This window comes from Ailuropoda melanoleuca, chromosome 5 (assembly GCF_002007445.2).
Source record: "Ailuropoda melanoleuca isolate Jingjing chromosome 5, ASM200744v2, whole genome shotgun sequence".
Classification (NCBI taxonomy): Eukaryota; Metazoa; Chordata; class Mammalia; order Carnivora; family Ursidae; genus Ailuropoda; species Ailuropoda melanoleuca.
In genome coordinates, this window is record NC_048222.1 from 61,862,277 (window position 1) to 61,889,609 (window position 27,333).

Consider the following 27,333-nt stretch of genomic DNA (forward strand, 5'->3'; position numbering starts at 1 on the left):
CTGGGTCCCAAGAGGGTAACTGAAAGAGGGGTTCTCTGAGGCCTGAAGAACAGGAATGACTCCATGGAAGAAGTGCATTCCAGGCAGAAGAAACAAATAAAAACCCCTGAGGTTCCTGGGAGAGTCCTTGGCCTATTTAAGACCCATAAGCCTGGAACTTGATGAGCCAGGTGGAAACTGAGGCAGTCAGCAGGACCCAGATCAAGTCACTGCTCTGCTTAATGCGCTGATTTGCAGCTGAGGAGTGAGCTGATTAAGGTTTTAAAAGGACAACAGTGGATGCTCTGTGGCAAACTGAGAGTAGGGAGGCAAGGGCAGCAGTGGGAAGACCAATCTGGGGTTCGTGCAGTAGCCCAGGCAAGAAATAATTATGAGTTAGACTAGTGTGGTGGTAACAGAGATGAAGAGAAGTGGTGGATTCAAGATATGAATTGGAGGGAGATCAAACAAGGTATTACTTGCTAATGAATTAGATATAGGGTATTAGAGGGAAAGGGAAAAATTAAAGATATATCCTAGAAAAACTTATGAAATTGGAAAGAACTGGGGGAGGAACAGGTTTAGGGTAGAAACTAAAGGTCCTATTAGACACATAATATTGAGATGCCTGTTAGATACCTAAGGGAAGATGTGAAATGGCAGATGGACATAGAGGCACCTCAAGTGCAGAGAACGAGGTGAGGGCAGAGATAACACATTTGGGAGCCACGGGCCTAGATGATACATAAAATCCACTAGTGGTGTACTATTTATTAAAATATGAATATAAACCCCACCTTTTAGTAAGGCTCAGGTTTTATTTGGTCTAAGAGTGCTCCTGAGAGACCGCCTCCATCTACATAATAGAAAAGTGAACCAGATTCAGGACACTGTTTACTAGGCAGAAGTCTTCTCTGTTTGTCTCTAATCCTGCTGATCACCTTTTACTGTCCTGTTATGAGGCTGTGAGTTCATTCTGAACAATGTTTTTTGGATCTCTTCCCAAACAAGAGATCATCATCTGAGATTTTAGTACCTTTAGCCCCATTAGGTGAATAAAATACACAAATAGGTAAATACTTTTCAAACCTATATACAGAGATTTGCTACTGGTCAGTTTTTTGTGTGCTTCGTTTCTTCTTCTTTTTTTTTAATATTTTATTTACTTATTTAAGAGAGAGCGCACAAGCAGGGGGAGGGGAGAAGCAGACTCCCCTCTGAGTAGGGGACCTGATGTGGGGCTTGATCCCAGGACCCTGAGATCATGCCTGACCTGAAGGCAGATGCTTAACTGACTGAGCCACCCAGGCACCCCTGTGTGTTTCTTTTAAAGAAATCTTAATTCACATGTAAACCTAACCTATCAGTGTTTTCCCAAGCAAGCGGCAGCTAAGACATCACTGAAAAGCCCAGATCTGGTGCTTGCCCAGTGCAGCTTCCACTAGAGAAGTGACCCATTCTTCTGGTCTATTTTTCCTTTCCTCCTCTGAAACATCTTCCTTCTTCATTATCATAATCAATTTTGGTTTACTTATTTATTCTACTATAAGTACCTTATTTCATTTTTTAGCAATGGAAAAGTACAGTAAAACAAACTACAAAAACAAAAATCTCACTTTTTATAAACCCTTCCTGCCAAAATGTATTTTAGATGTTTACAAGAGAGTGGTGGAAGAAAGAGCTTAGGAAGCACTTGAAAAACAAACAAAATACAAACTATTAAAGATTGCCCTTCCAGTAAATTAGGAAATATGATCCATGGTGTTTAGTTTGAGGCTCTGGATTTAATTCGTAACTCTTATGCAATTAGTCCAAAAGGCCAAGGCATTCTTACATTCCATTTCTGACTTCTTACCTGCAGAATTCCAACTACAAATGTTAGGCTGCCTTGTAGGAAATGTCCATCAACAAACATACCAAAGGAAAAGCAGCAACCCAATTTGCCTTTAGTGATCTCACCAACAAACCATGGTCCTGAAAAAGGCAATGGGCACAAAAGGGGAAGATTAAATAACTATGATTCTGATTATATACATCACAAGGTGCATTTATAGGAATAACAAAGAAGTATGAGAGTAGCTGTTGATAAGCATTTTGTTGCCATAATTTTTCTTTACTGATCTCTCTGTTGTACCATACGTCCTAGCTAACCAACCATTTGCTCCTTTGCTCCACTTTGTCTAATTATAAAATCATCTGAGTACATGCTATACTTGAATAGATTCCAGAAACAGGTCAGAGTATGTTCAGAAACTTTAGAAGATTCTGTTGCAATAATCATCTCAATATAATGCATTAACATGTCCTTTAAGAAGCAGAGAGGTATTCTTTGGAAGTTAATTTTCCAGATAACTGATATTTACTCCTTTAAGCAATAAAACTTCAACCAGTTTCACCTTTCTAAAATGCACTTCTTCTCTTTCTTATTAATATTAATGAATGCATTCTGACCTTTTCTTGCTGACCCAAGTCATTACTTTGTACATCAACTATACACTAGAGGTTAATGTGTACAAAATTTAACTTGGTGCTTTAATTTTTCATTTAGAATGCCAGAATGACTTTTCTCTCCTCCCTATTATTTACTGCCCTTCCTAGTGTGCAGGTTTCTGGAACTACTATTTTGTCAAGAATGATTAATGGACTGTCAAGACTTCCTTTCTCAAAATGCAAATACCATCGTCTGCTGGTATAGGGTTCAGCTTTAAAAAGTCATAGGTAATTTTCTCAGATGTTACTATATAACCTCCACTGGACACACAGTCTAAAAAAGTATTTTCCCTGCAAGTTTCAACTTTTAAACATGGAGCAACTTCTGCCCCTTTAATGTTTTCTTTTACAGCCAAGAACCAAACCATGCGCTTTCCCTTCTGGTGTAAGGCGACTGTCTAAAATAGCTTTAACTTATCTTCTAACAAGGAAACTGACCTCCAAAGGGCCATCTGCCAGAGCCTGGTACACAGACTTCTAGAGTGTTATATTTTTTTATCTAACTACTCTCTGTCCTCTGGTGGGAGTTACTAATGAGCAAAGAAAAGTCCTGAGGTGGAATAAAGTATAAGACAAAGACTAAGCAACATGCAGGCTAATCTACTCCTGACTTTTAGTTACTAAAGAACATTAGTAAAAAGCTTTAAAAACGGAACCACAGTGCTTCCTGCTTCCATAAGTGGTTAAGTGACTAAGTACAGGGTATAACAATATAACAGAAGAACTTGGATATGCCTGAACTCACTGCTCATCTCAGTTTTTTTTGTTTTGTCTTTTTAAGATTGTTTATTTATTTGTCAGAGAGGGAGAGAGGGCACAAGCAGTGCAGGCAAAGGGAGAAGCAGGCTCCCCACTGAGCAAGAAGCCTGACGTGAGACTTGATCCCAGGACTCTGGGATCATGACCTGAGCCAAAGGCAGACACTTAACTAACTGAGCCACCCAGGCATCCCTCGGTTTCTTTTTTTGAGCTGAGTTTTTAAGAGGCATACATAAGTAAATATTCACTGAACTATATACTAGGCATTGTGCTTTGTGCTGGGCATAGAGGTGAACAAGACAGACAAGAAGACCTCAGTGGATATTCTAATGAGGGAAGAGATGATGAATACAGAAGATAATCATAGATTCTGCTAAAGTAACGAAGGAAATTAAAAGTGTGATGAAATAAAGGATAAAACTTAAAGGTAGTAAAGAAGGCTGCTCTGTACACACATACTAATTCTTAAATGGTCTTCTCAGCTTAAGTTAACTCAGTGTCAACTAAATATCCTTTAAACATGTTAGGAAAGAACTTTATTTCCTAAGACCATGTTCCCGGAAATGATTTATGAAGAAGCCATGTGCCATTCATTATGCTCTCAAGAGTCTAAATGACTCTATTGTCAAAATTCTCCATGTATCCTTTGGCAGAATTCTCCACAATCTCAGGTTTCCTAATTGACTTACCCAGTGCTGTATATAGGGTTAGCAACAACACAGGATAGTAGAAGATGTTTAGTTTGCTCAGGACGTGGAGGGAAAATGAGGTCATATTTATAAATCCTGGAGACCCTAAACAGAATAAATTGGAAAAAACCCAATGAGCACATACAAAGTTCTATTTCTTTTTTTTTAAATTAGTTTCAGAGGTAGAGTTTAGTGATTCGTCAGTTGCATACAACACCCACTGCTCATTACATCAAGTGCCCTCCTTAATCCCCATCATCCAGTTACCCCACCCTCCCACCCAACTCCCCTCCAGCAACCCTCAATTTATTTCCTGAGTTAAGAGTCTCTTATGGTTTGTCTCCCTCTCTGATTTCATCTTATTTTATTCTTCCTGCCCTTCCCCTATATTCATGTTTTGTTTCTTTTTTTTTTTAATAATTTTTTTTATTTATTATTATTTATTTGACAGAGATAGAGACAGTCAGCGAGAGAGGGAACACAAGCAGGGGGAGTGGGAGAGGAAGAAGCAGGCTCATAGCAGAGGAGCCTGATGTGGGGCTCGATCCCATAACGCCGGGATCACGCCCTGAGCCGAAGGCAGACGCTTAACTGCTGTGCCACCCAGGCGCCCCCCCACATCTGTTTTGTTTCTTAAATTCCACATGAGTGAAATCATATGATACTTGTCTTTCTCTAAGTTCAATTTCTTTATAACATTTTCTAGAAGACTTCCATGGGCTATCATCTGTTATGTGGTAACTATACAGATGACAGCACTTTAAATTCAGAAGTTGGCAGGAATCCTGATAAGCCAGTCCACTAAGAATTGCAGAGGGTAGGAAGTTCAAAGCAATGGTGTAGTTGGGAGACATGCACGTGCACACATATGCACACACACTTTTAAATGATTAAACATGTAGGTTTGAAAGATAATGCTGTGCTCAAAGTCTCTGTTTTCTATGGGATTTAGTATCCAAATGTACAAACTTCCAAATGGTATATCAAAATATATCAAAGAAATATCAAAATTTCTCCAGTCTAGTCATAAGTATGAATAGCTGTCCAATATTCTTTTCCCTTAGGGGCGCCTGGGTGGCACAGTGGTTGAGCGTCTGCCTTCGGCTCAGGGCGTGATCCTGGCGTTGTGGGATCGAGCCCCACATCAGGCTCCTCCGCTGTGAGCCTGCTTCTTCCTCTCCCACTCCCCCTGCTTGTGTTCCCTCTCTCGCTGGCTGTCTCTATCTCTGACGAATAAATAAATAAAATCTTTAAAAAAAAATATTCTTTTCCCTTATGTGACATAGCTCTTAACTCACAGCTATCCTCTTACTCCGACTAAAAGGGATCCCTAAAGCTCTTCAAATTAACATCTCTTAAAATACAGTGCCAAAAATGCCAAGCATATGCGCTTCACACAGAGAAGCTCCATTCTGTGGCCACAGACTAGAGTATCACAGATCCTTAACTCAGGAATGAGGTTTCATTCATGTGTGTGGCTGGTCATAAACCAGTCAGCAGAAGACTATGATAGGAAGCTCAGTATACGCTGAGCCCCCCTAGAGATGAAAACTATTGAAAGAACCGGTCCCAATGAAAGACATCCTGATATAAGTTCAACAGTATGTCTTTCCTAATAGGCCAATATATCCATTTTGTACTTAAAACACTGTTCAGCCTGACGGTTGATTTTATACAAAACCTGATTATGCATGACCTTTCCCACTTTGTCTGTTACATTCCTGCTACTCATTCCTCTCTTAGATTCTTTCTTGTTCTAGTCTGGTACTTCTCAAAGTATTCATCTACATATCCACCTATAATAATTATTTATTTTTAAGATTTTATTTATTTGAGAGAGAGAGTGAGTGAGCGAGCGAGCGAGCACAAGTTGGGGAAGGGGCAGAGGGAGAAGCAGACTCCCCACTGAGCAGGGTAGCCTGACATGGGGCTTGATCCCAGGACCCTGAGATCATGACCTAAGCCGAAGGCAGACACTTAACCAACTGAGCCACTCAGGTGCCCCAGTAATTATTATTTATTATAAATAAATAATCCTTTAGCCTTGGAGGCAGCTATGCTTTAAACTATAAGCATAAACTTTAAACATGATTTTTTATTTTGGCAATACATTAGAATAACGTGGGGGAACTCTAAGAAAATACTCATGCCCAGGTCTCCCTCAACAGAGATTCAGATTTAATTGGCCTGAGGGAGAGGGGAAGCTTAGGCTGCAACCCAGGTGATTCTAAGTAGCCAGGACTGAGAAATACTGCTGTAGTCAGAGCTGAACATCTCAGCCTTGACTGACCACTGGAATCATCTGGGGAGCTTTATAAAATACTGATGCTTAGGTCCTACTCCTAGCGATTCTGACGCCATTGGTCTAGGGTACTATGTAGACACCGAAATTTTAAAAGTCTCCCAGGAGGGGCGCCTGGGTGGCTCAGTCAGTTAAGCATCTGCCGTAGGCTCAGGGCGTGATCCTGGAGTCCTGGGATGGAGCCCCGCATCGGGTTCCTCTGCTGGGAGACTGCTTCTTCCTCTCCCACTCCCCCTGCTTGTGTTCCCTCTCTCGCTGGCTATCTTTCTCTCTGTCAAATAAATAAATAAAATCTTAAAAAAGTTTCCCAGGAGATTCTAAGGTGCAGTCAAAGTTGAGAAGTGTTGTTTAAAGAAAAGAAATGACCTGGGGTCAGAAGACTTAGGTTTTGAATCTCTCCTTTATCTCTTATTAGCGATGAGACTTTGAACAACCTTCACAACCTCCCCAGTCCTTAGTGTCCTCATCTTTAAAACGGGGACAATAATACCTATTTCACAGGACTGCTGTGAGGATTAAGTGAGATAATGTAAGTAAAAATATGTTGTAAATTTTAAATAACTACACATAGATATTAGAATCCCCAGAGAATGAGGGTGGGGCCCTCCCTTAAATATTTATTTATTTACATTATATGCAGGAACGTATATGTGTGCAATAATGCTTCTTGAATTTCCTCACAGATTTTGTGAAAATCTATCTAGGCAGGAAAACATTCAGTAGGATGTGTACACTCCTGCTGTAGTTACTGTTGAGTCATTGCTATGGTACTCCCCTCCTCTACAATCAGTCCCTGATGCCAGGGATTCATTCAAGCCAGGAAGGGGTAAGGAAAAGTCAATTCAACAAGTATTTATTGTCTGTTATGCGCACATTCAGTGCTCGGTGCTGTGAGAAACAGAAAAGTAGAAAACACGAGCTCCCATATTGAGGAACTTACAGTCTGGCTGAGGAGAAAATGTATCTGTACATTTGGGGTGGTTACATAAAGCAAGGTCACTGACTGGCCAAGTATAGCACTAACTGTCAGGAAGGACTACAGGGATTCAGAGAAGCAAGAGCTCATTATGACCTGGAAGGGTACAGAAAATGGTATGGAAAAAGAGGGTTTGAGGCGAGTGCTAAAGGAGGCTAAGATTTAGATAAGTTTAGAAAAATAACTTAGAGATAATAGCCTAGGCAAAAGCATAGAAGCAGGAATGAGTATGGTGTGTGCAGGGAACAGTGGAAAATTATCTAGGCTGAAATACAGGTAACTGGTTGAAGATGCGGCTAATGAGATAAGACCCAATAGAGGAGGATCTTTAATACCTGGCAGAGATGTTTGGTCATTTTGAGCTATATTGTGATTCCCCCCCGCCCATTTCGGGTTGAGCTTTATAGTATTACAACGTAGCAGCAAAAAAACTTAATTTTTTAAAAAACATCAAGTATTGTGGAAAAAGCATAGTAAGTTTGAAGAATGCACCTGACAGAGCTCAGGCAAAGACAATTTATATTGATACTTATCACTTGGTAATAAGACATTATGTGACACTTTAAAATGAAATATCGTGAGAATAAAAGGAACCATGACTAACCTTTATGCTCTGGATATCCTCGGTGCCTAAAAGTAATGAGAATGGTGAGCTGGATCAGCACAATCACCACAAAAAGGACCCGGGCCTGCAGAGAAATCAGTGTTAATGTGAAACAGATACATGGGTACAAGACAGTTAAGGTTTTTAAAATGGCCTCATTAACAAAAATGGAAATGACATCATTACCAGAAATGACTATGCAAGAAAAAAAAAATGATCAAAGAATCAAACAACTGATCCACAAGAAAAAAAAATTACAAGTTGCCTCAGCATTACTCTTTCAGAATTTGGACACTGAGACCAATACTGAAACAAAGTAATTCATAGTTACATAGAGTGATCAAATTAAAGCAGTCCACCTTCACCGTACCAGAAGTATAACTGGTTTTATTTCAAGTTGTAGAAGAGTAAAGAAAAATAGTACACAGTGCACTGCAGGCTGAGTGAGCTGAGACGGCATTTTCATTTGCTTTCTCCATCAGGGTGACATTCACTTGGAGATTAACTCACAGCAAAGAGACATAATCTAGGTTCTGGTTTCTCACAGTATGGACCCCAGCTCATCATTGGGATCATCTTGTGCCTGCTGGGAAGGCGGAATCTCAGGTGCCATCTCAACCCTACTAAATCAGAATGCATCTCTTACTAATGTTCCCTGGTGATTCATAAGTACATCAAAGTTTGCAAAGCCTGATCTAGGTGACTATTAAAAACCCCCAAAAGAAAAACAAATGACATAAAAGGAACTTGTAAAACTGAGATACAAATGCTCATTAGTCATATTTCTAAAAAGCTAATCATACAAGTAGTACAAATAAAATAATAATAAATTTACATTGGAAGGCTATGAAGATATATAGTAAAGCTATGTCTGGAAGGTGAAATTAAAGGCTTAAATTTTCTTCTCAACATCATGGTGTGTCTCTTTGGTGTGTTTTATGTCAATACCCAGTTAACAATAGATAAATGGTTACATAAATTAAGGTACGTTTATGCCAATAAACATCATTTTAAAGTAATATAAACTGATGTCAGAAAATAGTCAAAACAAATTCCTCAGTGGAAAAAAAAAGAGAATGGAAATTACTATTTTACATTAAAAACTCATATACCAAAATATATGAGAAAAAAATTAAAGTATCAAAATGACAAACAGAATGGTTGTAATAAGTAGTGTGATAAAAGAATAATGTGGGGCTGATTTTACTTATTTCTAAATTTTCCAAGTTCTCTACATTAAGCATGTATTATTTATGTAGAAAGAAATATTATTTTTAAAAGATCCTTAATCCAATTTTATGCAGTTCTTACAATTCCCTTAGTTATTCTGGTTTTATGGTATTGCTTAGAACCTGGTTCCAAAACAGGTATTACTTGTCAGTGCCTCTGCTTTTTTTTAATTCAAATCAACTTCAAAGCATTGTATTCTTCTAGACAAATAACTAACTTAATTTTATAAGGTTCATCTTTCTCACCACATGATTATATTATTACTTTGGACCCACCACTAGATTTGTCCTAATCTCATCTAAAGTTGAATTTACTCACCACGATGCAATGGTCAGTAAGGAGAATAAATGATGCCAGGGGATCAAATCTGAGATGAATATCCTCTTGAACAGAAAATATGTGGTGGACACTCTTACTTCTTCCAGCAGAATCCTAGTTATAAGCACAGCAGTGACTCTCATGCACACTTGTATGTATAACGTTCCAAGATTCAGTTTCCAGTAACATTTGTCAGTTATCTCCGAATAGCTCTATTTTTTTCATTTATTTTTGCTTCTTCCTGTAAGCACTTTTTTTAAAAGATTTTATTTATTTATTGGACAGAGAGAGAGAGACAGTGAGAGAGGGAACACCAGCAGGGGGAGTGGGAGAGGGAGAAACAGGCTTCCCCGCTGAGGAGGGAGCCCCATGCAGGGCTCGATCCCAGGACCCTGGGATCATGCCCTGAGCCAAAGGCAGATGCTTAACGACTGAGCCACTCAGGTGCCCCTCTATAAGCACTTTGAATACAACTTCTTTTAAACACTTAAATTCTAGATTTGAACTAGAAATATCAGCATGTACTCACAATATATTTTCTCTTAAAAGAAAAATTTGTATTTTCTCTCCGCACACTGAAAAGGTCTAAAAATAGTAACAAACCCAAAAGCAAGGAGCTAGCTGGGCTAGTGCCCAGACTGTACTCTCAAAATAAAATTTCTCACTACAAGATCGGTGCTCATTACAGAAACAGATTAAAGTTCTTGAACAAGAAATACCCAGGGAGAGCTTGGAATATCTTCATACCAGAAAGCAAGAACACTTAACAAAGACTAATGGGATTATATCTAAAGATTTAGTGGCCAACTTGGAGAGGCTCCCACCAGCCAAAGGTGGAACAATTTGAGCATCAAAAATATAAATGCCATGGATTGAAACATACCAAATGTGTGTGTATATATATATATGTATACATATATACACACATATATATACACACATATATATATTTTTAAATTTTGAATTCATAATGATACTAAAAATAAAAGACTCATTTGGTTACCTTTAGCAGATGCTAGAGAAGCAACTCATTATTCTGAAAGTTGGTTTAGAAAAGGGAGGGTGGGGGAAGAATTAAGAATTTATCCCACCTTTCCTGCATGAACTTCTCTATCTGGGTACCAAATAGATAAGGGAATTTTCTTCTTTATGGGACTATTCTAATTAATACTCCTTTTACAAGGAGTGCCAATTTGAATACCACCATTGTATAACTCTAATGAAATAATGGACCCAGGCCAAGACCATCAATAGCTGCTGGAAATCCTTTGGTGAAAAGCTGATTAGGTACTTCATAATGAATGGAGGGAAAAGCCAGCAGTGTGCTGGAGCTGGCTTAACAGGCTCACAAAAGCCAATTGTTAAACTTTCAGGAATTTTGCAGGCCAGTTGATGTGCTGGTAGCTTAAAAATAGTTATGGTAAAAATATTTATACTATGGAAATTGGTATAAATCAGGGAAACACTACAAATCAAGGTTTTCCCTTCAAACCTGTCCCAAGCTGGTTGTTAGATATTTACCACCACACCACTGGATAAAGTTAACAACACCTGAATACAATGATCAATCCTAACATTACTAACACGGTCTTCTGATAAAAGCATAAAACACCAAATGAAGTATTCCTGCCAAAAAACAGACTCAAATCTGATCCAACCCCTAATCTAACTATCAGTTATAGAAACTAGAGGGGGTGGAGGAACACGCTGAATGATACAACATGAATGTAAACAACATAAATCTAGAATACAGAAAAGTCTACAGGATAAAAGATCTAATTTCCGAAGTCACCCAAAAAATAAATTGCAAGGGCAAAAAAAAAAAAAAAAAAAGGGGAGAGGAGAAAGGGAACCTGTAGATTAAAAGAGATTGAAGAGACCAATCAGCTAAACACAGTATTTGAGCCTTGTCTGGATTCTGATTTGAACCAACCATATGCCTATATACATATATTCATATATATATATATATAACTAATTGGGAAAATGAAACACTAGCTAGACAGTTTGATATTAAGGAATTACTATTGATTTTTCAGGTGTGTGATGGTACTGTGGTTATTTTAAAAATAGCTCTTTTAGGGATACATACTGTCATGTTACCGATGGAATGACATGGTGCAGGGGTATAGATGAAACAAGATTGGTCATGAGCTGGTAACTGTTGAAGTCGGCTAACGGATACATGGGAATTCATTACAGTATCATCTGTTGCATATATTTTTAAACTTTCCCATCATACAAAAGTTTTAAAATAGCAAAAAGTACTCGTACATGTGTGTATCTAACTTTTATTGCTCAAAATGTTAAGTTATACATTCTTGTTTTATTTATTTTTTTTAAAGATTTAATTTATTTGAGAGAGAAAGAGACAGAGATAGCGACAGAGAGCATGAGTGGGGAGGAGAGGGAGAAGCAGGCCCCCCGCTGAGCAGGGAGCCCGATGTGGGGCTCGATCCCAGGATTCTGGGATCATGACCTGAGCCGAAGGCAAACGCTTAACCAACTGAGCCACCCAGGCGCCCCCACGTTCTTGTTTTAAAGCAGAGTTTTTCTTTAATTTTTAGATATACAGATTTCTGAAGTCTGCTCTTTCAATTGGCAAAGTAGGCATAATAATCTAAAGTTCTGGTTCTCAAACTTTAGTGCACATTGGAACCACCTGGATAGACTGTCGAAACAGATTGCTGGGTCCCATCTCCAGAGTTTCTGGTTCAGCAGTTTGGTATTTCTAACAAGTTTACATTTCTAACAAGTTCCCAGGGGATGCTAATGCTACTAGTTCAGGAACCACACTGAAAATTGATCTAAGGGTCTAGTTGCTACTAGGCTGCTCAGAATTATAGACACTCACTAAAAATAGTGAGTGGGTAAAATATAAGATAATAAATTAATGTCATTTCTCATAGATTTTTCTCAGACTTATCTATAGTATACTGTATTTAAAAGAATAGAACTTGGGGTGCCTGGGTGGCTCAGTGGGTTAAGTGTCTGCCTTTGGCTTGGGTCATGATCCCAGGGTCCTGGGATCGAGCCCCACATCGGGCTTCCTGCTCAGCGGGCAGTCTGCTTCTCCCTCTCCCTCTCCCCCGCTCATGCTCGCTCGCTCACTCTCTCTCTCTCCAATAAATAAATAATCTTTTAAAACAAAAATAATAGAACTTCCCATTGATGAATGAGGGAACCAAGTTCCCTATTTAATATTCAGTAGACTAATCTTTTAAAGTTATACATATATAGAAGAAAACAGATCAGTGGTTTCCTGGACATGAGGGTGGAAAGAAGACAGCTTCAAAAGAGCACAAGAAAACTTTTGAGGGTGATAGACTGTACTGATTGTGCTAATGGGCAAGGATATATATGTATGTCAAAATTCACCAAGTATACTCTAAATATGTAGAGGTTTTTTGTATGTAAATTATACTTCAATAATGTAAGAAATGTTAAACATGGAAAAAGTATATGTGATTTCACATTTCTACGCAGAATTTAACAAAGCAGCCAGAAATGTTTCAAGGAATATGAGCTATGATTTTTTTCCTCATAAAATTATAGAAGCTGGGGTTTTGAGGCAATCCAAGGATCTGGGAGTTCCTCATTCCTACAGTGAGCAGGTCTCCTATAGTTGAGCCTACTTCTACCTCGTAACTGTAAATAAAGATAGGGAATAATTTATTCTAGGTGCACTTGTATCTTCAGGCTTTCTTTCAGTGAGCCAACTTCTAATAGAACGTTAAGAGTTCATCCCATCATCCTTCTTTCCACATCCTTCCCGTGAGTTTCTTTCTAAGCAGAACATTTCAAAGATGCGTGACATTGCAAAGGGCCTTTTCTTGCTTCCTCATCTATGAACTGGGGATCAAATTACCTACCATAGAGGATTGTTATATGGATTAAGTAAGAAATCCTAAGGGTCCAGCATTTCCTTAGAAGGAGCTCAGTAAGCAGCTCCTTCCTACTCAAAATCCTTCTCTGTGACACACACACACACACACACACACACACACACACACACACAAAAGATAATGAAAATAATTACATGTGTTTTCTGAAGGATTACTTGGTAACCTTCAAACTAAGACTTAACATTAGAAGATGAAATAGTTAAAAACTGTTATCAAATCATAAAGTGGTGGAAACTGACAGATTTTTTTTTCAGAAACTAATTCCTGAGCACGGTCTATCTCCTAAACAATTTCACGATGTTGACGAAAAGTGTTTTATTTTGGTAAGGAATGACCACTTGCTACTCTGGCAGGTGCTAGTGAATTAAGTGCCCCAGGCTGAATTGGAATGGCAGGCAGACTATTACTACATATGCTATCAATGCATACTCCCCAAACAAACAAAATCCTCTGGATGCCTTGAAAATTCTCTATCCTAGAGCTTTCAAAATAGTGACACAATTTTCCTGTACTTGGAGATAGCAAGCAAAGGCATAGGCACATAAATACATGTTTTCTGACTTATTCTATTATCTTTGGGTATGTAGGGGGATTTGCTCCCATTATTAAAAGACTCTAGCCAAAGTTGAAAGAAAATAAAAGAATGATTCCCTGGGGCTCAAAAAGAGGGGAGTGTGGCCAGTAGTTGCACACTGAGAATCTAGTTTTTTATCTAAATAGAATTACTCCTGAGTGTTCGTTTTCAGAATATACTAAATCCAGTGTATTCTTTTTTTAAGATTTTAAATTTATTTGAGAGAGAGAGAGAGAAAGCGTGTGCGTGTGCCAGGGAAGGGGAGGGGGAGGAGCAGAGAGAGAGGGAGAGGGACAAGCAGACTTCATGTGGAGCTCAGAGCATGACACAGGGTTCGATCCCACAACCCCGAGATCATGACCCGAGCCAAAATCAAGAGTTGGGTGCTCAACTGACTGAGCCACCCAGGTGCCCCTCAAGTTTTTAATTAACTTAGTTTCATCTCTATCAATTGACTCGAAAAAAAAAATCGGAGTTTAGTGTGGTTACAGCCAAATCATTTACATATCAAGTTGAAAATTATGAACTTACCTGGACAATTACTTCTATGTTATGTGTCCTATTACTGTAGTTTCTTGGGTTCCACTTCAGTGTGAAAATAGGACCAGACAAATGAAGAGCTTGCCCTAAATGAACTCCATCAATCTTAACTGTGACAGAAGTAATGGAGGATAAGGAAAAGGCCAAGACTCTAAAATGGAACATACAAATGCATGTGGTTTTAGATATTTTCACTGCTTTTAGAAAGGAGAATAACTCTATTATAACCTGAAAAAAATATAAATGTAGGCAGAACCATCACACTGTATAACTGTTCATATGACCACTATTCATATGATCTGGTTTCTTTCTGAATGGTGACTTTTGGAGTTGTATAATTAAGCAAACCTGAGTTGGTGAGAAATTAGAAAATATTTTTATACTTTTTAGAAAGGAAAATCAATTTTCTTTTGACAAATAAAGCTGGAATAGATCCAAAGTTCTTTCTGATAAACTCCTGAAGTCCTGGTTTTTCATATAGGGAAAGAATATTGATTAGACATCTTACTTTGTTAATCTCATGTTAATCCTACCATCCCCTCATTTGGTTCCCAATGTATCTGTCCACAAGATACAAACAGAGCTAGGGCTACCAGGCCCTTTCAGAGAATACAATGTCTAAATCAGATAGCCAGCTCCAATAAAAAAAACCTGAGAGTCACTTCACTGCTGACCAAAAAAATAAAACACCCCGATACCGTTTTTCCAGCTTAATTAGTACATCTTTTTAAAAGTACAATATCCAAAAATGGTAAAAGTGCTGTGAAATTGGTACTCATATTGCCTGGTCACATTATGAATTAGTATCTGTTTTTAAAAGTAATTGGGTACCTTATGCACTGCTCATGGTAATGTAAAATGGTACAGCCGCTATGGAAAACAGTAGGGTGGTTCCTCAAAAAATTAAACATAAAATTACCATGTGATCCAGCAATTCCATTTCTAGATATATACCCATAAGAAGGAAAAAGCTGAAAACAGGGACTTGAACAGAGTACACCCACGTTCATAGTAGCATTATTCACAACAGACAAAAGGTGGAAGCAAAAGTATCGACAGATAAATAAACAAAATGTTGCATATACACACAATGGAATGTTAGTCAGCCTTAAAAAAGCAAAGTCATTCTGACACACTCTACAACATGGAGGAAACTTGAGGATATTATGTTAAAGAAGCCAGCCGGCTAAAGGACAAATACTGTAGGATTCTCCTTATATGAGGTTCCTAGAGTAGTGAAATTCATAGAGACAGACCAGTAGAATGGGGGTCGCCATGGGCTGGGGAAAGGGGTAAATCGGAAGTTATTCTTAGATGGGTACAGAGTTTCAGTTTTGGAATATGAAAGTACTGATGATGGATGGTGGTGATGGTTGCAAAACAGTATCAATGTACTTTAATGCCACTGAACTATATACCTAAGAGCCGGTAAAATGGTACATTTTATGTTACATTTATTTTACCACAATTTTCTTAAGAGAATGATTTTAGTTACCAAAAAAAAAATTTCGGGGCAATCTTTATCAACAGTCATAAAGGAATTCATATTTTTCCACCAAGATTCCCACCTCTAGAATTTTATCTAAAGAAATTATTCAAGTGGAAAAAGAATCTACATGTATTGGATGCTCATTCCCAAGTTAGAAAAAAAATATAAGAGTTCACCAATAAGATAGGAAAATGGTTATATAAATTGTGGTACATTCTCTCTATTGTGAGGAAAAAAGTAGGAATTAAAACACACTGTGCCCTATCATTACAGTTATGTAAAAACATGCCTCAAAGAGAATGCCTGAAAAAGAAAACTCAGAAATGTCAATAACAGGGGCGCCTGGGTGGCACAGCGGTTAAGCGTCTGCCTTCGGCTCAGGGCGTGATCCCGGCATTATGGGATCGGAGCCCCACATCAGGCTCTTCCGCTATGAGCCTCCTTCTTCCTCTCCCACTCCCCCTGCTTGTGTTCCCTCTCTACCTGGCTGTCTCTATCTCTGTCAAATAAATAAATAAAATATTAAAAAAAAAAGAAATGTCAATAACAGCTCTATTTGGGGGTACGGAGATTATAGCAATGTAAAACATGAAGATAAAATACACAAAAATTACAGTGGTAGGGTTATGGGTTTCTGGATGGTTTTATAAATTTCAACAGCTTAAAAAAATATTTTTTAACTGAATGGGAATGAAGCAGTAAGCATTTTATCTCTATATAATGTTTAGATTGTTAGGAAAATTAGAGTGGGGCATCTCATAGCTTTCACATGGGATTATAGTCACATCGACTTATTCTCCATTAGTATCAAACTGAAAGGAAATTCCAAAAAACTGCTACATACCTGATATGTGTTGAATGAAGGAGTCTTTCTAGTGGTTCATGTCTAGCACAACTATATAGGAGTGACTTAGGATTAGTGATAAGAACCACAGGCCACTCGCCAAAAACCAAATCTGCAAAGCTAAAAAGGTCATGATCAAAAGCAAAGATCCGGTACCTAGAGACCAGAAGACAATAAGGTAATTTAGTCACTTCTTATTACAAAAGGCTATGAAGGTTATACACAGAACAAATGTAAAAATATAAAACTACACTTTCTAGAGATCATGAATTTATACAAAATAAAAAATATTGTTTCTCTGTCCTTCTTCCCTTGCCCCTACCACTTTATACTTCACATCTGTCACAAATGGGATCTCCTTGAAGACATAAATTTAATTGTGCCCTAGAACAATGTACACAGCATGCACACTTTCATTTTTAAATAAATGCTTAATAAATTAATTCATTTCCACACTTTAAGACTGTTTTGAACCTAAGACATTCATCATAAGCCTAATACCTGATATTCTCATCTAATCAAAAATGTTAATAGTAATAACATGAACACAATTAGAAATCTTTCATTCTTCTTTTAAACCTTTATTTCTACAATTTCAAAGAAATTAACAAAACTTATTTTGGTTTTCTAAATGCATGGTGAAAGGTATAAATATTCATTAAAGAATAACCAAAATTTTATATTTTCTACTTTTTGAACTGAGAAAAGAAATGGTTAACTATGGCAGAAACAATAGTGCTCACCAAATACTCCACGTGCTCCCCTGCATTTCCCAGTCTCCCTGGTATTAGGTTGGGACCATGTGACTAGTTCTGGTCAATGGGCTGTGAACAGAAGTGACATGTATCACACTTCTGGTCCAAAGTACTTAAGAGGGGGTGCGAGTTCTCCATGCTCTCTTCCCTGCCCTGGAATTGAGGTGTTGACATAGTGGCATTATAAGATGGAGGAAGTGTGAACCCCTGAGTTACTCCATGGAAGAGAGATGCACTGGCTCATACCAGATTTACATAAATGAAAAAATCAGCATCTGTTGTGTTAAGCCACAGATATTTTCCAGGTTTGTTTGTATCCACAACAAAGCCTAGCCTAATATTACTAATATACCTTAAAAAGTTCTTCTATTATCCTAAAACAACATAAGGGCAGGTAGAGGTTAGGTCCTTTCAGTAAAACACCAGATAAAACCCCAGGGTTGGAACAACAGGAGAGCAGGTGGGAAGAGAAAGAGAGGAAATGGTTTCATGACATCACTTAACTTGTAACTATAGCATATATAAGAAATAAAGGTGCTGATCAAGGATTAGAAAGACTATCTCGTAAAAGGCAAGCCCAGCCCAGCCCACAACCTCACAGTCATGAATAGACAGGTCTTAGCTCAAAGTAATTACAGTTGCCAACTAATTACAGGCTTCAAGCATAGCTTTTAGACAGTTTTTAGCAGAGCCAACTGAAATGAGTAAGTACCTTCCAAGATGTAAAGCTATCTTTTAATGGAAGTAGTTAAAAATAGAAAGATAACATATTCAGCTCAAAAAATATTTACTGAGTAACTAACATCTTCAGAGAACTGAGTTTGAATAAATTAAACAGCAACTGACAATAGTTCAACAATGAGATGATTCTCATCTATATGTAAGCTATTGTACTTAGTTATTCTCAAAATATGTATTTAGTTCTTTTATATATATATAAATATGTAACTATACCGTATGCTTTTGATAAACAGGTTATATTTTCTCATAGAAAGACTTTAATCTGGGGCGCCTGGGTGGCTCAGTCATTAAGCCTTTGGCTCAGGTCGTGATCCCAGGGTCCTGGGATAGAGCCCCGCATTGGGCTCCCTGCTCAGTGGGGAGCCTGCTTCTCCCTCTCCCACTCCCCCTGCTTGTGTTCTCTCTCTCTGTCAAATGAATAAATAAATAAAATCTTAAAAAAAAAAAGAAAGTCTTTAATCTTAATAAAACCAACTATCACATATTTGAAGAACTTAAATCACTAACATCTTATAGTAATAACTACAAAGGTAGATATAAAATTCAGGGGGTGACACATTTCCAGTTCTAGTGTTTCTCTAAGTGTGGTCCATACAGCACCTGGTGGGCTTTTAAAAAAAAATGCAGTTTCTTAGGTCCTAAACCAGACCAACACAATCAAATGCTCTGGAGATAGGGCCTCCAAATTGTTATTTTTAATAAGTTCCTCCACAATCCTTGTGCACCCTAGAGTTTGAGATCCATTTCCTGATGGATTGCATCTTGAAAATCTAATGTAGCATAGTGATGGCAAACAACTGTTGCAACGAGGTTTTTACACACCAACACACATAATGCCTATATTACTTTAAAAACTCAGGGAGATCACAAGTTTTCCCTTAACTAGGATCACCCACAATAGCAGTAAGAAAACATGGTTTTAGCAAAACTTACATGTATAAGTTTTATTTTGTGGGGTAGTTCCCTTACCTTCTGTTATCCTTCCAATCTCCCACCTCAAGTTCCAAAGTGCCCTGGAGGTGACGAGTGTGCAAAACAGGCATCAGTCCACCAAGGGTATGGAGGTGCCCACACAAATACGCTGTAGCTGAACTAACCAAAGAAAAATGAATAGAATAAATGAACAGATAACTTGTGATGCCAAACTAATAAAAAGATCTCTTTAGGAGAGCAAGAGTAACATAAAAGAATTACAAGCAATTAATTTTGATTTTGGAAGCCTGCCTCACCTCATTATTGACCGAATTCCAGGCGATGGAGAAAGGATAGTGGATGTTGTATAGTGTCCAAACCAAATACTGTGGTTGCTCCGACTACTTTCCTTAGCCAGTAATAGAAGTTCCTCCATCCGCTTCTGAAATGGGAGAAAAACAGAAGGATCTTTAATTAGGGCACAGGCTGAAATCTACAGATTTAAACATCTCCCTTGAAGTTTTATAGTAATAAGTATATTATGTCTAAGGCCTAAACCCTACTAATTAATGACCTGTGCAGACCAGTATAAATTTCAAACTCTTCATATACATTATAATTCATTTGGTCCTAAAAATAACTCTAAGTAGGGCAAGTATTAATCCCATTTGATAGATAAGGAACTGAAAAATAAACAATAATCTTTACATAACATAAATTTCTTTCTTTTTTATTTTATTTTATTTTTTTTTTATTTTTTTATTTTTTTTTTTTTTAAAGATTTTATTTATTTATTCGACAGAGATAGAGACAGCCAGCGAGAGAGGGAACACAAGCAGGGGAGTGGGAGAGGAAGAAGCAGGCTCATAGCAGAGGAGCCTGATGTGGGGCTCGATCCCAACGCCGGGATCACGCCCTGAGCCGAAGGCAGACGCTTAACCGCTGTGCCACCCAGGCGCCCCTCTTTCTTTTTTAATAATGTTTCTTTATAGAAATTAAGAACCATTAATCTTTTCAGCCCTGTATACTACACCGCAATTAATAAAGAAGATCTTGAAACTAAACTTCTAAAATAAGATGTACATATGTCCATAAAAAGCCTTGTACCTGAATGTTCATAACAGGTCAACTCAGAATAGCCAAAAACTAGAAACCATCAGTATATCCAAACAATGGAATGCTATGCAGTGATAAAAAGGAAAGAACTACTCCAACACACAATAATACAGATGATTTGTAGAAACACTATACTGAGCAAAAGAAGCCAGACACAAGAGTACATACTATATGATTTCATTTACATAAAATTCTAGAACAAACAAAACTAATCTATACTGACAGAAAACCCATCAGTGGTTCTCTAGGATTGGGGTGAAGAGTGACTACACAAGAGAACTTTCTGGGATGATAGAAATGTTCTGTCTTGATTGTGGTGGCAGTTACACCAGCACATACATTTTTTATCAAAACTCTTCAAACTTAAAATGAGTGCATTTTACTGTATGTAAATCATCCCTCATAAAGTTGATTTCAAAAATAGCTTGTACAGGGGCACCTGGGTGACTCAGTCAGTTAAGTGTCTGCCTTTGGCTCAGGTCAGGATCCTGTCCTGGGATCGAGCCCCAAGTCGGGGTTCCTTGCTCAGAAGGGAGCCTACTTCTCCCTCTCCTTCTGGCCCTCCCCCCGCCTGTGCTCTTTCTCTCAAATAAATAAATAAAATCTTTAAAAAATAACTTGTACATGTATAAATATACATGAATTATCTGTAAAGGGCTTATAGCAGTGAATTCCTGGACCCCGCACTAGTCTTATTTCTAATTTGGTAAGTCTCGGGGAAAGCCTGGGAATCTGCCTTTTACAAGACTCCAGCTGATTTTCATGCAGATGGTCTCTGAATCGTATCTTAAAAAACACTGCTCTAAGGAATAGGCTTTAAAATAATAAGTTAGGGGTGCCTGGGTGGCTCAGTCGTTAAGCGTCTGCCTCCGGCTCAGGGCGTGATCCCAGAGTCCTGGGATAGAGCTCCGCATGGAGCCCTGCATCGGGCTCCCTGCTGGCTCCCTGCTCCACTGGGAGCCTGCTTCTTCCTCTCCCACTCCCCCTGCTTGTGTTCCCTCTCTCGCTGGCTGTCTCTCGCTCTATCAAATAAATAAATAAAATCTTAAAAAAAAAAAACCAATGAGTTAATAAACTCTGTCTAAAGACGGTTGGAAGATAAGAAACAAAATATACCTTCATTAAATAAAATGCCTAATATAACACAATGCATTTCACAATATTCTATTCACTTGATTTCAAGATCTTCTGAACCCTCATTTCACTTTGAATCTCTTTCAGCCCTTTATTATAGTTATTTCTGCACTAGTATTATGCCCCTCCACCAGATTAAATATTCTAAGAGGCGAGTGACTTGATCTTATCGCTCTTGTATTCTTACGTATAGGCACATATGTCTTGCATATGGGCATGTGCTCATTAGTGAGCTGACATCTGATCCTAAGAAATAATGAGAGGTTCTCAGATGTGACTTTCTAGACAGTTTTAATCCAGCAACACCTAACTTACTTTAACAGAAATTTATTTACTTCAGTGGTTGCCCTTCTCTTATTAAAATAAATACAGTCCATTAGTTAGAAAAGGCAACTATGGGGATTTAGGAATATATCCACATAGTATAAAAGCTATATGCCCTGCACCTTGCAAAGTGCATGCTATACTTAGTACATATGTACTGAATAAATGTTTACTGAATAAATTTAAACGTGAGGTACTTCTTCATGAAATTTTGGGACCAGAACAGGAATAGCAATGATAGTGCTGAAGTAGCCAGAGATTTTTTTCTAGCCATACTTGCAACCACAGTAAAATTTTTCTCAAGGATTTCTAAATAAGAACTGGCTTACCTAGAATAACCTTAAGTGAGCCACATTTATCCAAGAAAAAACAAAACAGGTTAGCTACAAAGGGAAGTGAGATTTTTACTGTACCTCATCTAAAATTCCAAAGAAATTATAGGGTCTCTTAGGCCCTGGATTTGGGGTGGCATCCAAAGAGACGAAAGAATAGTTGCCGAAGGGAGTATTGTGGACATAATGGAAAGAGCCATCCCTACGTACGGCAGAATATTTCCTAAAAAATACAAGACAGGAAAGTTTGAGTGCAATCATAAAGAGACAGAATGAATTTAAATTCCTCCCCGTGTATCACATTACATTTAGCCTCCCTTTGAAAATTTCCTAATCTGACAGAGAAATACATAAACTAATCCACAATAAGCTGATTAAAAGAAATTTTAAAGATTTTTTTCCCATTGTCTACAAAGATTCAGGCAAATTAATTTATAAGTAACCAAACCCAAGGTCATCAAGCAAAGCAGAGAAGTAGGCAGCTATTTTACGCAGTCCACTGAACATTTAAAGGGAGATCAATTAGAATCCAGTGAAATGGTACTTACCCATCATTGAAAAATTTAGTGAGGACGTACTAAGTACCTAGCAGAATTCTTGGTGTAATGAGATACAAAAGGTGTTTACATCTTGAAACAGGACTACAGAGGCTTAACTCACAATAAAGCCTTGCAAAGATGAAGTCATCAAGCCAGGAGAAAAATGTTAGTTAGGTCTGGGTCAGTAAAACTTTTTCAGTTCCTAAAAATATATCTGTAACATATACAGGGTATACACTTGGTAATGAAAGTCCTCACTACCTAAGTATCAACATTGTTCAGGTGTCTGTAAAGTTGGAGAGTAAAGACAGGGGGAAAGGGTCGGTAACATAGTACACAGTGTAGGAACTCATTAGTATTTGTTGAATAAATGTGAAGGAAGGTATATATTGGGGACATACCTATATTACTCAAATGTCAAAACATTGTAAGAAAATAGATAAGGCACATATGGAGAAATACAAATAGACTCCTGAAACCTAATGTGCTATCGGGGAGCTATATTTAAGCCAGGATAGTCATCAAATATATCATAAATAAATACATTATCACAGATATTATAATTAAATGTCAATTAGTTCTATTACCTCTCTTCCGGTATTTTTAAATTTTCTGTTTTGGGGGGCACCTGGGTGGCTCAGTCAGTTAAGCAAATGACTCTTGATTTCATCTCAGGTCATGATCTCAGGGTCATAGGATCCAGCTCTGCATTGGGCTTGGCCCTCAGCGCGGAGTATGCTTATCCCTCCCTCTCTGCTTCTCCCCACTCTCGTGCACTGACATGGGCATGCACGCTCTCTCTCTCTTAAATAAATAAATAAATAAATAAATAAAGTCTTTAAGAAAAATAAAGTGTTCTATTTTGGGTTTTTTCTCTCATTAAAATTTTTATTTATATTTTTTCTACTTCATTTGTTTTCAGTTATTTATTCTTTAGGATCTTATAATCTCACATATGTTGTTCCCTTTCCTATATTTTTAACACATTAAAACCCACTATCTAAAAATAAACCTATCTGAAAGCAGAGATTAAAATATATGATAGCTATTAACATTTTTTGAATTCTGGATTTTTTCATTCTCCGGTGCATTCTTAAGATCAAGATTTAGCTTTAAAATGTTTTTTTCATTCAGGCTGATATATCTGTAATGTCCATATCTCCAACTGTTTATTAAAATGCTATTTATTAAAAATTCAGATAACGTTTAGGTGGCTAGAAACAAAAATATAAAGGTTCAAGTGACTAAGAGCTTTACCCTCCCGATAACCAGTCAGACCCAAAGTCCTGTTAATTCTTTGAAAATGTTTCCTAGTTCCATTCCATAGTCACCATCAAAGATAAAAATAGATAATAGAAAATGAAAGATTTTCATCTCTGACCTTTTCCTTTCCCACATTAAAGACAAAGGAAAACTTCATCCTCCAAGTTATGGTGACTCCGATTATATGTTAACCAATGCTGTTTGACCTGCCACCCTCCAGCTGATGACATTGTCCCCGTATCTATGAACTTTGTTAGACAGGTATGTCTCCTATTCATTTCAAGCCCTTCTATATCATGACTGGACTATTACAGGACTCTCCCATTTGCTCTACAAAACTCCAATCTCCTTGTTTTTTCCTTATTATCCCTATCTTGTTTCTTTTTTGTTGTGTAATTGCCCTTATAAAATATTATTTCATTATGTGACTTGTCTCCTTAGGAATCCATACTGGATTATGGATTATACCTAACGCATCTAAATTTCTACACTTGTCACTTAAGACTTCCATAAATTGGCCCTAAGCTACCTACCCAATGTCATACCAGTCCTCAAAATGATCCTTTATTCTGGTGATATCAGTTTCCTTACCGTCTCTAAAAGCTCATTCTAGCTTTTAAAACTCTGTGGTTTTGCTTAAAATATACCCCTAAAAATTTCTTACTTCTCCAAATGCAACTCTTAAGACTGGACACAATTTTTACTTCTTTTATAAAGTCCTAACTTGCAATTAGTAGATATATAAGTTCTGGAGATCTAAGCACAGCATAGTAATTATAATCAACAATACTAGATTATAAGCTTCAAAGTCACTTAGAGACTAGATCTTAGTTATTCTTACCACAAGAAAATGATAATCATGTGGTGATGATTGAGGTATCAGCTAACTCTATGGTGGTCCTCATTTTGCAATATATAAATGTATCACGTGAACATGTTGTACATTTTAATCTTATACAATGTTATACGTCAACTATATCTCAATAATAAAATAAAGTCTCCTCTGTGTCCAGCCCATGCTGACTTCTGCCCTTTCCGATTTCTCATAGTGATCATCATGCGTACCAAATAATGTAGCATTTCATCAATCATCCCTTCATGTTCTTTTCTAATTGTTTCCTAAACAATTCTTATCTCCCTTAACTGGACTTCCTTGAAGGTAGAGGCCATATTTTTTAACATTAGCTCTTATATCTCTCACGCTATCCAGATAAAGATGGGCTCTCAAAAAATTCTTGCTACTTGAGTGATGGACAATGTAGGACAAAGCTGTGGAATACCCTAGAACTGGAAGTGAAATTGCAACTAAAAGAATCCCAACACATTGAAACTAGAGAACTAGAACTTTTCTAACTCAAAGAACCTTTCATATTCACAGCCTTTTTCACATTCATGGCATATAAAGAAAATTTTAATATTTCTGTGACATACTGGGATAAATGGATAGAGCAACCGGGGTGACCAACTGGGCTCCTCAGCCACTGCAGAGACTGAGGGAATCAGTTTTTCAGTATTCCTAAAATCCACAGTACTCTGGTAACAAGCTCGAATCTAAGTGACTTCTGATGTACAGCATGGTGACCACAGTCAAACACACTCTATTGTATATTTGAAAGCTGCTGAGAGTAGATTTTTAAAGTTTTTATCACAAGAAAAAAAAAGTTTTTTAACTATATATGGTTATGGGTGTTAACTAGACTTATCGTGGTTACCATTTCACAATATACACAACTACCGAATCATTGTGTTGTATACCTAAAAATGAATATGTCAATTATATCCAAGTAAAAAAATTAAAATAAAAAAAATGACTTCTGCTATGTATCAGTGGCAAAATAGAAGTTTGTGTGAAATATTTAAAGTATCATTAGCCAATAAAAACCATAAAGTATATGAAATGAAAGGAATTAAAGGAATGAAAAAGTCTTGGGGGAAAAAAAGGAACTGAATCTGTCACACGCACATACACAAAAATTCTGAGTTAGTAAAGGTTCTTCTGTTAAAAAACGTTTTCACTCATTCATTGACTTGACTGCCCCCCCCACTACTTCATGGTCTGCATTCTGTTCACTACAGTACCTGTAATAATTCTCGACACTCTCCAGACTTGGAATGTTGAATGCATCTAATTAAAAAGAAAAGAGCAATGAATCACTAAATTCTACTCCTGAAACCAATATTACACTGTATGTTAACTAACTAGAATTTAAATAAAAATTAGGGGGGGAAGAAAGCACATGGAAAAAAAAAAGAACAAATATCATCTATATTAAAAAGAAAAATACAAACACCTTAATGACTAAAGAAAAATGACAATACTTTCAATAGCACTTTAAATAGCAGAATGCCAATCAATTAGCCTGATAGTTTTTAGAACTTGATAACAGAATTCAAATTATCTGGAAACTTATTGGGGGCCCCTTGTATACTGGACAATAAGAAATACTTTGATATTATGTACTATTAAGAATAAATCTATTTGCAGTTGTAAGACTGGACTGTTATTGCTGCTGTTTTAATCATGTTTTAATCATCGACTGTTACATGGATTCATGCCAAGTGTTTCTAAACAGCTGATCACTTTGATAACAGGACCTAAGACCCTCTCTTCTTAATCTTGAAGAGATTCAGTAAGAAAGGAGTTATATAATGGTAGCGGGTAAGGTAAAACATGTCATAGAACACTTATCTGGAAACACAATGATTTCATAGAGTTTGATTGCCTGGTTGCAGTAACTAAAATTACTTACCAGTTTGGAATTCCAAGAATCCACTACATTTCTAACAACTTTAGACAATAAGCTGTTAAGTCCACTTTAGGCCAAAAGAAATATTATACAATATACAAAGAATATAATATACAATACAAAAGAAATATTATACAATCCTCTTACTAAGAGAACTACACTGTTATAGCTAAATCTTTTTTTTTTTTTTAAAGATTTTATTTATTTATTCGACAGAGATAGAGACAGCCAGCGAGAGAGGGAACACAAGCAGGGGGAGTGGGAGAGGAAGAAGCAGGCTCATAGCAGAGGAGCCTGATGTGGGGCTCGATCCCATAATGCCGGGATCACGCCCTGAGCCGAAGGCAGGCGCTTAACCGCTGTGCCACCCAGGCGCCCCTTGTTATAGCTAAATCTTAATAAAATTAGTTTCCTCCTATCTTAACACAATATATAACCATATAAACACATACTATAAGCATTTGTGCTCATACAAGTCAAATTAGATTATCATGAGCTCCAAAGGAAAAGCTCTGTTCACAAGATCTAATCACAACAGTCTGATATTTATTACTTTATATAAATCAGTAGCTTGGCTTGAACAACTTTTTTATTATGTACAGGCTTGCTTTTTACTGCAAAAGAATTTGATCTGTGCCACTAATTAGGATCAGGAAAAAAGGGAAATGTAAAATTCAGATCTTCCTCAACTTACAATGGGGTTACGTCCAGACAAATCCATTTTAAGCGGCAAATATGTAACTAGAAAATGCATTTCATACACTGAACCTA

At 37.4% G+C, this 27,333-nt stretch overlaps 1 protein-coding gene across 4 annotated transcripts in view; it reads right to left on the minus strand.

Moving 5' to 3' along the window:
* Positions 1-27,333, minus strand: part of TMEM62 (transmembrane protein 62) — a 48,890-nt gene that overhangs the window by 1,620 nt on the left and 19,937 nt on the right. For all 4 annotated transcript variants that reach the window (XM_019801835.2, XM_034661059.1, XM_002913188.4 and 1 more), the window contains 10 exons: positions 25,895-25,940; positions 22,095-22,236; positions 19,425-19,549; positions 19,165-19,287; positions 16,700-16,855; positions 14,358-14,517; positions 9,348-9,461; positions 7,800-7,884; positions 3,918-4,022; positions 1,835-1,953 (listed from right to left, as the gene is read on the minus strand). In XM_019801835.2, the coding sequence (XP_019657394.1) occupies positions 1,835-1,953; positions 3,918-4,022; positions 7,800-7,884; positions 9,348-9,461; positions 14,358-14,517; positions 16,700-16,855; positions 19,165-19,287; positions 19,425-19,549; positions 22,095-22,236; positions 25,895-25,940 (1,175 nt within the window). The remainder of the gene's footprint in view (positions 1-1,834; positions 1,954-3,917; positions 4,023-7,799; positions 7,885-9,347; positions 9,462-14,357; positions 14,518-16,699; positions 16,856-19,164; positions 19,288-19,424; positions 19,550-22,094; positions 22,237-25,894; positions 25,941-27,333) is intronic.